At 34.4% G+C, this 13,337-nt stretch overlaps 1 protein-coding gene across 1 annotated transcript; it reads right to left on the bottom strand.

Annotated features, from left to right (window-relative positions):
• Positions 1 to 2,513: 2,513 nt before the first annotated feature.
• Positions 2,514 to 5,636, bottom strand: LOC141396409 (nuclear envelope integral membrane protein-like). The gene is made up of 4 exons (XM_073971855.1): positions 5,156 to 5,636; positions 4,588 to 5,092; positions 4,063 to 4,528; positions 2,514 to 3,222 (listed from the first exon to the last, which is right to left on the bottom strand). Exons 1-4 carry the CDS (start codon positions 5,259 to 5,261, stop codon positions 2,650 to 2,652), a joined length of 1,650 nt encoding a protein of 549 aa, XP_073827956.1. The 5' UTR covers positions 5,262 to 5,636; the 3' UTR covers positions 2,514 to 2,649.
• Positions 5,637 to 13,337: the final 7,701 nt, after the last annotated feature.

Below are 13,337 nucleotides of genomic sequence, written 5' to 3'. Positions count from 1 at the left end.
GTTTTAGAGTCGGTTGGAAAATGTTCAATATCGATGGCGAAGCTGCCCCATGGGTGGGGAGGCTTCGCCACTTTTTAGACATTTTGTAAATTCTCAAAAATAATATTTTAAAAACAAAATTATAACCACTTATATATCAAAACTTATAGTCAGGATACGCTAATATTTGTACCAAAAATAATATTTGAGAAAACTTTAACGGTGTTGGTATGAGAACATTTTGAACAAAAACGTGGCGAAGGCGCCCCATGTTACCATATATATATAACATCTTATTCATAAATGTGGGCGAAGCCTTCATATCCCTGCCCAAATGCCAGATCCCCCTTTGGTATAGGCCTCATTTCAGTTCACTAGGGTCATTAAACTCGTGTCAATATGAGCATATGATATTGTTCTCGTATCTTTGAACCCATACAAACTATTTCTTTGAACCCCGCTGCTATCAGGTACCCGATAAACATATGTATAGAGGACACTTCATCAAGTTTGATTCTGTATACAACATTTTCATCGTTAAAAGCGTCGTTCATAATTTTCCACAGGTTTGACATTTTTTCACCAAATATAGTTTGGGAAAATGTATTTTTTTATTGTTATAACCATTCTCACATATTTGGTCTCATAATATGCCACAACTGTCGAAAAACATGAACGAAGCTTTTAACGGTGAAAATGTTGTATACAGAATCAAACTTGATGGAGTGTTTAAATATAAGTTCATCGGGTGCCTGACAGAAGCGGGGTTCAAAGAAATCGTTTGTATGGGTTCAAGGATATAAGAGCAATATCAGATACTCGTATTAACACGAGATTACTGACCCTAGTGAACTGAAATGGGGTTTATATCAAAGGGGAATCTTACATTTGGGCAGGGCTATGAAGGCTTCGCTCGTATTTGTGTGTAACATATTGCTATATTTTACTCCCATGCATCTAGGATCACTCATAGTAGTCTCTAGACCTCAAATCCACTGAGTACTTACCGAAAAAAGTCGAAAGGAAGTTAAATAAAGCCCTATTTTGAGCCAAAATTGCCCGAAAACTGTAATACGGGTCCAATGTGGTATTACCACCGGATTTCCCCAAAATACTGGTGGATTTACTATTTAGAAACTCGAATATGATCAAAATAAGTTAAAAAGCCTAAATAAAGGCATTTCAAGCTAAAGAATTAAAACTGTCTTACTTTTGACAAGATTGTAAACTTTCTTTTGATTCTTTCTTTTATTTCATAAAAAGCTTATGCAAGGCCTAATATTTTCTGGATTTTAATTCACCACTAAACGCTTAAAAAAAAACTGAATTTATATTTTATATTTATTATATCCCAATACCGCTGTAATTATGCTATTAAAAACTTTTTGTGAGGTGTAAACTTTCTTTTGACTCTGACTGTACATGCATCACACCTACAGTCGTTTTTGACTCGTTTTGAGCTCGAAATCGATTTTCATCACATACCTGCGTATTTCATAAGCCCTGTTCCTTTACGTTCAAGAATCTTCAAGTTTTACAACTTTTTACTCGAAAAGCGTTCCTTTACTTCAGACACAATACAATTCATATGGGAGCAGTTTTCAACTTTTACTACTTTTGCCAGTTTTACCATTTTCAGAAGTAAAGGAACAGACCTATAGTAGTTTTTCATGCTCTACACGGTTATGCGGTGGTATTTTTGATATTTGCAAAACAGTTATAACCCTATTGAACATGTCCTAGAATAATTTTTTCTTGAGTCCAGAAGAAATGAAAATGAATCCATTACCATTGGATTTGGGATTTCATTCGTTTCTCGATTACAAAGATAATTCCCCCATTCCCCATTTTCCCACTGGGGTGTAGCAACCAGTGATCAATCAACGTCGCTACAGTGATCAATGATTGCCCCTCGGAGGTCATCAGCGGGCATCATTTGAGTCGGTCTGGCATATGGTGTTTTGGCAGCCATGTCCATGCGCCTTGGAGGTCGCTTTTCAGATGCTGCATAGGAGGTCGATAGGTTGACTGCCTGGGAAACCATCGTCTTCATGGGTAAAGGCCTGAGGCCCTTCGGAAGATCGAACACTTTTAACAGTTTTTTTGCTGTGGAGCTTGTTTATCTTCTCTGAAAGTGATGATTTTCAGTCCCTGGAACCGCTGTATCCCTGTTTTTCGGGGTCAAGTCGGGCTTAGAAGTAATCCCCTTTGTCAATTGATCTTTTTTACGGATGTCGTTTGGTTTATGGGGTACATTTTTTTGAAAAATAAACAATGAGTTACGTTCTTAAAAAGTTTTAGAATAGGTCTACTGATCATCCTTGCAAGAAATATTACGATGTGTTCGGGAATTATCATGCGCACCATTTTAACCAACTTTTGTGGGGAGGTGCCGAAGGAGTGGATTGACCCATATTTGAACTTACACTAAGCTAGGACAAAATCATAAGAGATCCAAATACGCCTCCAGTAAGAGAATGGCATTCCTCTTGGAAGACATTTTTGAAAAACAAACAATGAGTAAAAAGGGGACATTTGTTTATGCATATGGACAATGATGCCACATCTATTTTTATTATCAGATTTTTCAGGAATTACTATAACTCGGTTCCACAAGCACATTTCATTATATTTTAAAATAATTTCTTTAATCTCCATTATATGCACCTCTCAGCCCTCACTTTCATCTGTCTCAGCTTTGGAAACTTTAATTTTCGGATTACTGGCGTGTACTTTTTTAGCCGAAGAAACCATACGTGATGATCGCGACTGAATGCTACGTTGAGCACTACTGGAACGTTGCAAATGCGATGGTGATGGGGTATTGCGACGATTTTTCACAAAAAGATCTTGACACGATAAGGCGGCGGTTAAACGTCGTGTGTGTGCTGGCAGCGGCATATGATGATGTAATTTCGGTGTTAATTCATTTTCATCATCATTTTCTCCAGTGTCCGAAGCAACCATTGGCGAAGAGCGATGATAGCTGGGCGTAACCTGACGTGGTGTTATAATAATTGGACGTTTATCGCTCAATATGAAGGAACCATCTGGTAGTGGATAGAGTTTTTGTTTCGACATATTATTTTCGTTGAAGCTAATATCAGATTCTGATTGATTTTCGTCAACGTTTGAGTTAGAGTTGTCGAAAGTTTGCGTGTCGTCACCTAGGTGGAAAGAAGCTCGTGATCCCATTAGCTGCTGAGAGCTGCTATTCATAGAAGTCCGTGTTTTGGTTTTTATCTAGAAAATACAAAAGAAAAGAAACATACAAAGATTACCAAATAGAAAAGAAAAATTAAAGAAATACGCATTGTACGGATTTTCTCACTTTTTGGTCTATTATGACGGGGGAAGCAAAGAAAACGCAGATTACAAATGGAGATGGTAATACAACCCAATGGACAGAGAGAGAAGGTAGCTGTTGAAGTGGTTAGTGCCTATTTTTTAATATTTACTTCTTGATTTAAATGTTAGGGGCAATTGTTCATTAGAAGAGCCAATTTTCTTATCAATCAGTGTACCCCGATTCATATTAGCTCAATAACATGGGACCTACTTTTTATTGCCTAGTCAGAATGTCGTGTCTTAAGACTCCGCTTGTAGAGAAGTTTTACATGGCTGAAATTACCAGGAAATGTCGTTTACAAAGTACTGTCATGTTCTTGCATGTACTTCTCAGTTCATTTTTTGTTTTCGAACAGAATATTGTACAAATGTTTGCGTTATCGAACAGACCTATTATCATGGTCGCGGGAGAACTGGGAGACATCATCACTGCGTCAGCCGCTCACTACACACCGTGACAGCGAACTGCCCATTGCATCTGATGTTCGGGTAACAGAAAGGAGTTTAAGGGACCACTGCAGGAACGCTCGTTATATTCCTATTGCTAGAATATGCAATATGTGATCAAGTATTCTAGTAAAGACAGCTGGACTACATTCTTCCTTAATGCCAACCAAAACTAACTGGGAACTGTTTTCTATCTAACTTTCATACATATTTCGAAATCTAGAAGCGCCTTCAAATGCAGGACACGCTTATACATTTTACAACTATAATGCTTATCCTTTTTCTTACCTTCCATTCTTTAGTTTGGGGGCTATTGATACGCCATTCCTTACAATCGTCACGCAAATCTTTAGACTTGCTAATGCCAGAATTTCGCGTATCCTTTTTATCCAATGACGACGATGACTTCTTGCCCCTAAAGCACATAATATTCCGGAGAACTCGTGGAAAATAATACAGTATAATCGTCATGAGTATAACAGCGATAATGGCCTCTTTGAAATTACTTGAGAAATAAATCAAACCCAATGACATTAATTGTAGTAACCATTTGATGATATTTTTCGAACGGCGATTTTTTGGTGGTCCCCAACGATAACACAAGAAGAATGATATTAGACCGGTAATTACGATGTACCAGCACACATAATTATGATATGTCATCATGATCATTTGTATATTATCCCAAAGCATGCGAATGACATATATTCCGACGGTCCAGCCACCAATTAAAACGCCATACATCATGGCACGCCTACAAGGAGGATAAAATTGATGCAAGAAAATTAATAAATTCTTTTCATTTATACAAACCTTGGCATCAATTTTCCCGACAACCATATTAGCAATAAAAATGAAGAACAAATTCCAATGATTACTCCCGTCATATAGTAAAATATGGCATTGTTACTTAGAATACCCGAGAATAGAAATATCACAATGCCACTAAGCATTGACATCAAGCGTACATAATCAACTTTTTCCTGCAACAAATGGACTTTATATGGTTGCACTGTCTCAATGCCAATACATTGCTGCATAAAGGGTGACAACGAAAGGCGGGAACGTTTCTGGGAGAATAAATTAAAACTGAAAATCGAACGATGATCATTATAGTGTTCCTCGACTTCTTGTGGTGTTGTGCCCTCATATTGGGTATAATCATCTCCTTCAATCTCCAATACTAATTCAATTGACTCTAAGAGTCGTCCCAATGTTTTCGATTCGCCAGCATAACAATAGGTGTTCAAGTGTTTTTCAAAGAAACCACGCTTCGATGGCTTAAAGTCATATGTAGAGTTGGCTTCCATAAAGTGAACTACAGCAGCATAAAAAAATTATTATTACTTTAATTAATATACTATCTATGAGATATACATGCCTTTAAATTTGTCCGGAGCTTTTGCGACCGTTGGATTTTCTTCCAAAACATCTTGAGGTATGGATTTTTGTATTAAAAGTAAAAGAAGTAAAAACAAAAAGTTCATGTTGTTCAATTAAAAAATGTTATTGTCGTCAAATTTGTTCCAATTGGTTTAATCGTGGAACAATAATTAATTTGACATTTAAAATTGTTGAGAAATAACTGTAATTTTCCCGATTACGTTGTAGTGTTGTTAAAATCAAGTTCGTTTGCTAACTAACTAGTTCACAATATAAGCTCTGTTCCAGAACTAAAAAGTTTTTACAATTTTTACCACTTTTTCACATTTTTCGTTCCTGTACACAAAATTTATATGAAAATCGTTTACATTGACGAAATCCACTCGATTTCAACTGTCAATTCCATTGCTCAAACGTCAAATGAAATCCAATAGATTTCAGATGAGTTTTCATTTGACGCAAGGCATATTTATAGAATGTAGAAGTGACAACCAGCTGTATTCTTACTTTTTTTTTGTAAATTTAGTTTTCAAAATGAAATTTGAAACTTGAAATTTGCTACCATAATATACTACTTTTCGTCTTAAACGTGTAATAAAAATTGCCTACGAGAGTTGTGAATGCGTTATATTTACATTTTGATTCAAATTTGTTCTATTTTAGATGATTTTCAAAATGTATTTATGTTTTTCCCGAAAAAAATTTTTTAGTTGTTGTAATTCATGCATATACCTTATATGAATTTGCCTTGATTTGACGTATACCATGGCGGAATAAAAAGTTGTTACATCGATAACAATAGTTGTGTCTTTCTACCTTTTCAGTAATAATTATTCAGTAACTTGTTTTCAGTGAGTAAGAGAGATTTTACTCTTTGATACGAAAATAGAGAAAAAAGTAAAAGGACAGCATTTAGTAAACTTTAGCAAGATAACATTTGATGACCAAAACAAAAACATTGGCGCCAATGCATATATAGCTGAATTGTAATATTTATAGTATTTTTTCCAAAAAAATAAGATAAACATTGAGCAGCTGACCAATAGCAGATGATTAGAAAACAGCTGATCGAACTTGCAAAATGTTGCTGGAAAAAAATTCTTTCAGTAACTTTTAGCAATTTCTCAGCCAATAATTGTCAAAATTGTTCTCTCACTTCGCTCTCTTTTAGTCCCGGGCCACACCAGCGTGAATTTCATTAAAAAATTTCATGAAATTAGGTGTTCTTAAATCGAATTCCCCATTACAGCAATTTTATGATTTTACTATTCTATGGACGTCGATCTAGAGACGCATAATTTCATATCAAAATTTTAATGAAATTACGGCAGTGTGGCCCGGGACTTACTGAACTTGTGTGTAAAAAACAGCATTTAGTAACCTTTCGTAATAATTATTACAAATTATCACGTAAAAAGACACACCTAATAATCGGGCCATTTACCACACCAAACGTCAAAATTTGTTCACAATAACGCATTACTGTTAATTGCTTGTTTACCTTTTGTATGTAATTTCATCCACAATTATGTATTTTGACAACTAGTGTAATAATCAGCTGTTTTTGCCGTTGTACCTGTATTATTGTGCCATGACGTATACATGGTGGAATAATAAGGTGTAACGCCAAAAACAGCTGATCTTCATACCAGTTGTCAAAATGCGTTATTGTGAATAAATTCACATACAAAATATCTGTGTTCCTTTACTTACCTGAGGTTACCATTTGTTACCATTTTTAACCTGCAAAGCGTTCCTTATCCCCAAAAAGTGGTAAAACTGGCACCAGTTTTAAGAGAGAGAGGAGAGAGAGTACATATGCCTTTCTCTTCTACCACAGGCTACCAGACAAATTTATGCAAAATGGTAGAACTGATTTTTCGACTTTTGTTTGACGATTACGTGATAATTTGTAATAATTATTACGAAATGTTACTAAATGCTGTCTTTTTACACAAAAGTTCAGTAAAACAGCGTGAGAGAACAATTTTGACAGTCGTCTGCTGAGAAATTGCTAAAAGTTACTGAAAGAATTTTTTCCCAGCTAGTTCGATCAGCTGTTTTTTAATCATCTGCTAATGCTCAATGTCTATCCTATTTTTGTGGGAAAATACCATGGTACAATCATTACAAGGTAGGCCATAACAAACAGCTGATTACATTTTTTTTCTATTGGTTTGCTTATTCTTTCAAATCATTATACACAATTGTATATGTATGTGTATTGTTTTGAAAAATAAGACAAAATTTTTTAACCATATTAAAATTCAGTCGGAATGAACATTTTAATTACAACATTTGTTGAAATGAAATTCCTCAGCATTGTGATGAAACAAACTTTTAAACATACACAGAAGTCGACTCTGTAAAGAAAACCCGGCCTCCCATTCATTTCTCGCGTTTTTAGTTAATGACCCAACAAATCAAGTAAACAGTACAACCTGTTGCATATTTATTTATAGTAATTCTGACAGAATAAGGAAATACATCCAGGCTTTGTTTTCCACAATTTTTTCGAACCTGACCTACCTTCTAGATTATTGTAGCATGGGAAAATACTATAAATATTACAATTCGGCTATATTTATTGATTATGTTATTAATATATTAATTATTTTTTAATTTATTTTACTTAAAATTGAAAAACTTTTTCATAGCTTTGGAGTTAGTTTTTCTTTCATGCATTGGCGCCAATGTTTTTGTTTTGGTCATCAACTGTTATCTTGCTAAACCCAGCAAAAAATTTTGGAAGTTGTGCAATTGGAGTTATGATTTCACAACATCTTTCGGTGTAGTCCAACAGAGTTAGTCTGTGTTTAGACACACAAATTTCTCGGGAAAGTAAATTAAGTTTTTTGGGAGAGAGCGGAGAGAAAAGAGCTCCTCAATACTCTTTCCTACGAGAAATTTGTGTGTCTAAACACGGACTTATGAAAAGTGCACTCCGTTCGATACATTTTATAAGCAGTTGCTGTAGAGATCCCTACAGAAAAAAACAGTTGTTTGATCCCTACACATTTCTTCTAAAGATAAACAAGAGTGTATACATTTCGAAGAATTTGTTATAAAATAAAAAAATAACTTAAGTTGCGAACATTTTTGCTGTAATTTACGAGACGGAAATTTTTAGTGGAGTGGAGTTGGAGTTCATGTCGAAAGCTGAACTAGTGATGGGAAGGCAACATAAAACAACTTTAGGATGATGAAAGAAAATCAGATGCGCTTGGATTAAATCGAGGACAGAGGAAGTAAACTCAAATGCGATTAAATTTAATGGAAACTTTTTTTAATTTGTGTTTATATAATAAAGTTCTTTATGTTCTTGTTTTACACAAATAATAAATGCATTTTATTTATTTTGGTATATTTCGCAATGGCTTGCATTTTAATTGCATCTTTGGACTAATTAAAAACGCAATCCGAAGAGTGCCTTTAAATTCAATCCAAAACACTACATCAAAAGCTGTGATTTGGATCGAAAATGGAGTGCATCCAAGCTGTGTGCTGTGGAAGCAAAATGGAGTGCATCCTACCTGCGCGCTCTCTTATAAAATTCATAAGTGAATTCATAGGAAAAGATGTACTCCAAAGGCAAATGTACCGTACACTTGTAGTGATTCAACTGCATTCGCGGATGCAAATCAGATGCGCTTGGATCAATTTGAGAACGGAGAAAGTAAACTCAAAGGTGATTGAATTTAATGGAAACTTTTTTTAATGTGTGTTTATATTTTTTGTATTATTGTTTTACACAAATAATAAATGCATTTTTTTATTCTGGGATATTTCGCAATGGCTTGCATTTTTATTGCTTCTTTATAGCCCGTTTAGACTAGTCGTTTTAAATCGACTCGATATCTAAATCCAACTTTCAAATCCTAGTTGTTTAGACTATTCTAAAATGATATAAGATGCCAGTCAGCAGATCTTTGTTTACGTATAAGTTAACACAGTCTCCGTCGTCACACACTAATATTCCAGACGGAATGGTTGTTTACGAATATCCAACAGAATGCAATGCAATACTCCACACGAGTAGCAACATCAGCATTCTGACTTCCAACATAATGAAACTCAACACCACACACGAGGCACAGTGTCAGCGGTTGCTACAATAAATTTAGTGTTTATTAAATGTCTTTATACCCTACACCACTATGTAGGGAGGGTATTATAAGTTTGTTTTGGCCAAAAAGTTTGTAACGCATCGAAATAATGGTCGTAGACCCATACTTATATATACCAAAATGAATGTCTCTACGAGCTGAGTCGATCTGGCGATGTGTGTCCGTCCGTCTGTCCATCTAAACCTTGTAATCACAGGTCACAATTTTAATCGGATCGTCACCAAACTTAGGATGATGATGAGCGTCCCGGAGGGGAAGAAGCCTATTGATTTTGGTGATGGTCGGATAACATTCAGGGGTCGGAATGGGCAAAAAACTTATTTGCGGAAAAAGTCAACGTTTCATTTCAAAGCGAATATCTCCGTATCTATAAGGGGCATATTAAAGACAAAGCCTGCTAATGACAGCAGAAAATATCACCTCAAACAACGAAGATATCGCAATAGTCGCTTATAGAACCCAACTTTTCATTTATTCGATTTTAATTCTAATGACAAATAACACAGCTTTTGTTGTATACTTTCCAAAAACAAAACCTGGCTATGAAAGTAGAAAATCCTGTCTTTACAAGGATGCAAAGTAGGTTAGTCTTATGCTACACGGTGAAACTTGCACTAAAAACTTTCCTATCTTTTAGAAGAGGGAATAGAAAAGCAAGGGGTCGGGTACGTCATTGCAAATGTTTCGAAATTGTTTTGTTTCTATTCGTAGAGCGAAGTTGGCTGTATATTGGTTTTCTCATTTATTTTGATTATTTTTTCGGCGCTGTTTGTTTGGTGTTTTTTTTATTCTTATAAACGAAGCGTTTAAAAGTAAACAAATTGTATTAGAATGTTCAGTGCCCCGAATTTAAGCCAAAAAAAGACAAAAGTCAGTGAAAAAATGAATAAAATGGCAATTAATTGGTCACGAGATACTGTGGAGCGCCTAATTATTTGTGTTCAACAACACCCTTGCTTGTATAATGTTCGGTCCCCCGAATATGTGGACCGTATTAAGAAGGCTCACACCTGGACACAAATAGTGGATGAGCTATTGGCTTTGGATAGCTGTCTGAACGCAGAGGAAGTTAAGCGCAAATGGCGAAATTTGCGGGTGCAGTTCATGCACGAGGAACGACTTGTTGCAATGTCTAAGAAAAGTGGTGCCGGAGCAGGAGATATTTACATCCCAAGGCTATGGTGCTATTCACAAATGTGCTTCCGAATCGCTTGTCTCATCACTGTATCGCATCTAGTAATATCCTGTTCCACCAGGTTCAATATATACGTAAATTGCACCTTGGACATTCTTAAATAATTTCTATACGACCATTCGTCGTTTAACAAAAGTTCTTTTGTTAAAAACGAAAAGGATCCACGTTCTTCTCTGGCCTCCCTCCAAGTTTTGTCCAACATTTTCTTGTGTTGGTGGGCAAGTATGTGGCTTTTTGGCACAAATCTGTCAAACCTTACAAAATTAAAATTTATGATTAGATGTAGTTTGTCAAATTATTAGATGTATTTCTGGTAATAAATTTTTCATTTCTGCGACTCCACAACCGACAAAGTAACGTCTACCCAGTCAAACAGATCAGTTTCTGCCTCAATTACGTTTTTGATAAGGATTGGAGACACCTGCCCATCATGCAGTACACACTCCCACTACCAGCATTCCAAGATCTATACACTAATCGATTACAAACAAGTGCCAGAAACTCCTCCTTTCCTAATCAGGCTACATTCTCAGTTGGAAATAAGTTTTTTCACTTGTTGATCCTATTGTTTGTTAACAATCAAGGATCAGACACCACTAGTTACTGAAATTTATATAAATAAAATACTTTACCTAATATTATGTCCTCATTTATGTTGTTTTCAATAGCTTCTTCAATTAAATCCATAATGCTTCTTATAATTGTGTACTTTTCATCCACATCCATTTTAAGTTATATTTTTGCCGCGCCAGATTCAATTTTGATAACATTAAATAAATTATTCATCAAAGAATGACAATGTAAGGCAAAATATAAGAAAAACAAATCGTTCGTTTCATATGATAGTTTCTGCGTGTAGATGGTTGTGAAAGTTCAAAAGAGAATTGAAGAAAAAGTTTTTAGTGCAAGTTTCACCGTGTGGCATAAGACTTACTTTTAAAAAATGGTAAAAGTGTCAAAATAGTAAATAGCTTTGTTCCTTTACCTGCCTGAGGTTACCATTTCTTACCATTTTTAACCTGCAAAACGTTCCTTTACTTTAACAAGCATACGATTTATATGAGACCAGTTCACCACTTTTACCATTTTTTGCCACTGTTACCATTTTTTAAAGTAAAGGAACAGACCAAATGTTGTGAACTGCTCTCATATCAATTGTATGCGTACATCAAGTAAAGGCACACTTTTCGAGTAAAAAATGGTAAAAGATGGCTTTTGTAGCCAATGCTTCTACGTCATCTTAACCCATTAGTGCATAAAGTTCCCTGGCGACTTTTATTCATAATTTTTGTTTGTTTTCGAATAATAGTAAGATACATAAAACATTTCAAGTACAACTTTTGTCATTTATAAATTATTTTATGTTTTACAGACCGTCCGTTATATCGGACGTTATGCATTTAAAACACTTTGTGTGTATTATATTTTGTTACTAATCTTGGTTTGGCGTTGTTTGTTGCATTTGAGATAAGTTCATTTACTCCTTTGACATTATATTTGGATTTTATTGAAGTAAATCAAGTGATATTTTACGTCGCAAAGAATATTACCGAGTTAACATATATTAAAAACAATAAATTTTAATATTTTTCTTATTTTTTGTAACAAACAAGCAATAAAAACTTGAAATTTGGAGGGATTCACTTCATAATTATAAATTGTAATATGTTTTCAATCATCCTAAGCAGTTTTATTCAGTGCATCAGCTAAAATAAAGAATTGGCGTAAGAAATAAAAACGTCCGATAAAACGGACGCTATGCACTAATGGGTTAATATTATTTTTACATTTACTACATATATATATATATATGGCTCTGTTCCAGAACCTGCAAGAAGCTACTATTTTTTACTACGATAACATTTTTTCCTTTATGTTATCGTAAAAAATAGTAAAAATTAGTAGATTCTTGCAGTACTGGAACAGACCATATATATATATTGTAGTAAATAAATAAGTGGTAAAACTTGAAGACTCTTCCACTTAAAGGAACAGAGCTTATAAGTCAGTGCCGTCCAAGAAGAGGGCAGCAAAAATGTGAAAACGTCATATAAACCTAACCCTTATGCCATGTTCATACTAGAATTTGAATCACGTAGTTCGTTCTCATAATTACGTACACGAATTAACCCGTTCATACGACATGGTACATAATTCATAGCAACACGATTCATATTTTCATACTTTTTATTTTCTGATTTTAAAGAAAGTTTCGTCCAAAAGACGAGTAAAATTAATTGATATGAACTGAAAAACTATTTGTCCTTCTTTCAGATATCTATTTAATATTTAATTAAATTATTTTCATTCATCTTTTCTATTTTTTCTCACAATTTTGGTGTTTTCAGCAAATAAAAATATTTTTCTATTTTCAAAATTAACGAGAGAGAGACCTGCCAAAATAACTTTTTGGTATACAGACTTTCTGGCAGGCATTGGATTTTTGTTTTTAAATTTGTACGCGAAATGCAACTGCAATAAACGAAAATAGAAAATTTGCTATAATTTGAATGTTTATTAGTCCTTAAACCGTTTACTTTTCATTCAGGTTTTGCAGTTTTACTAAAAAAGTTTGGGTTTTTAATAAATTTTAAATTTTATATTTTTCTAGTCATAATTAATTTATTTCGATAAATTCTCTCATTTGTTAGAAATGGTACATATTTTATCGTCGTTCTGAGAGTAATTTAAATTGAACAAAGTACACAAATCGTTGTTCGTTCTCAAAATTTTATATGGGAAATGAAGTAATTATATCGTAATTTGGGGTCGAACAACGAATAGAGAACGAATTACCGTCAGTCTGAACAAGGCATTACTTTCCAAACTATCTTTGTGGACAAAAACAAATCAAATGA

The sequence above is a fragment of the Musca autumnalis genome, unplaced genomic scaffold (genome assembly GCF_047663935.1).
Source record: "Musca autumnalis isolate F117 unplaced genomic scaffold, ASM4766393v1 scaffold_3, whole genome shotgun sequence".
Classification (NCBI taxonomy): Eukaryota; Metazoa; Arthropoda; class Insecta; order Diptera; family Muscidae; genus Musca; species Musca autumnalis.
This window is presented reverse-complemented; position numbering and strand designations above follow the sequence as displayed.

Coding starts and splice junctions, on each gene's coding strand:
- LOC141396409 (XM_073971855.1), bottom strand. CDS start 5,261: ATGAACTTTTTGTTTTTACTTCTTTTACTTTTAATACAAAAATCCATA. Junction 5,093..5,155: donor AGCTCCGGACAAATTTAAAG/GCATGTATATCT, acceptor ATGCTGCTGTAG/TTCACTTTATGGAAGCCAAC. Junction 4,529..4,587: donor TCGGGAAAATTGATGCCAAG/GTTTGTATAAAT, acceptor TCCTCCTTGTAG/GCGTGCCATGATGTATGGCG.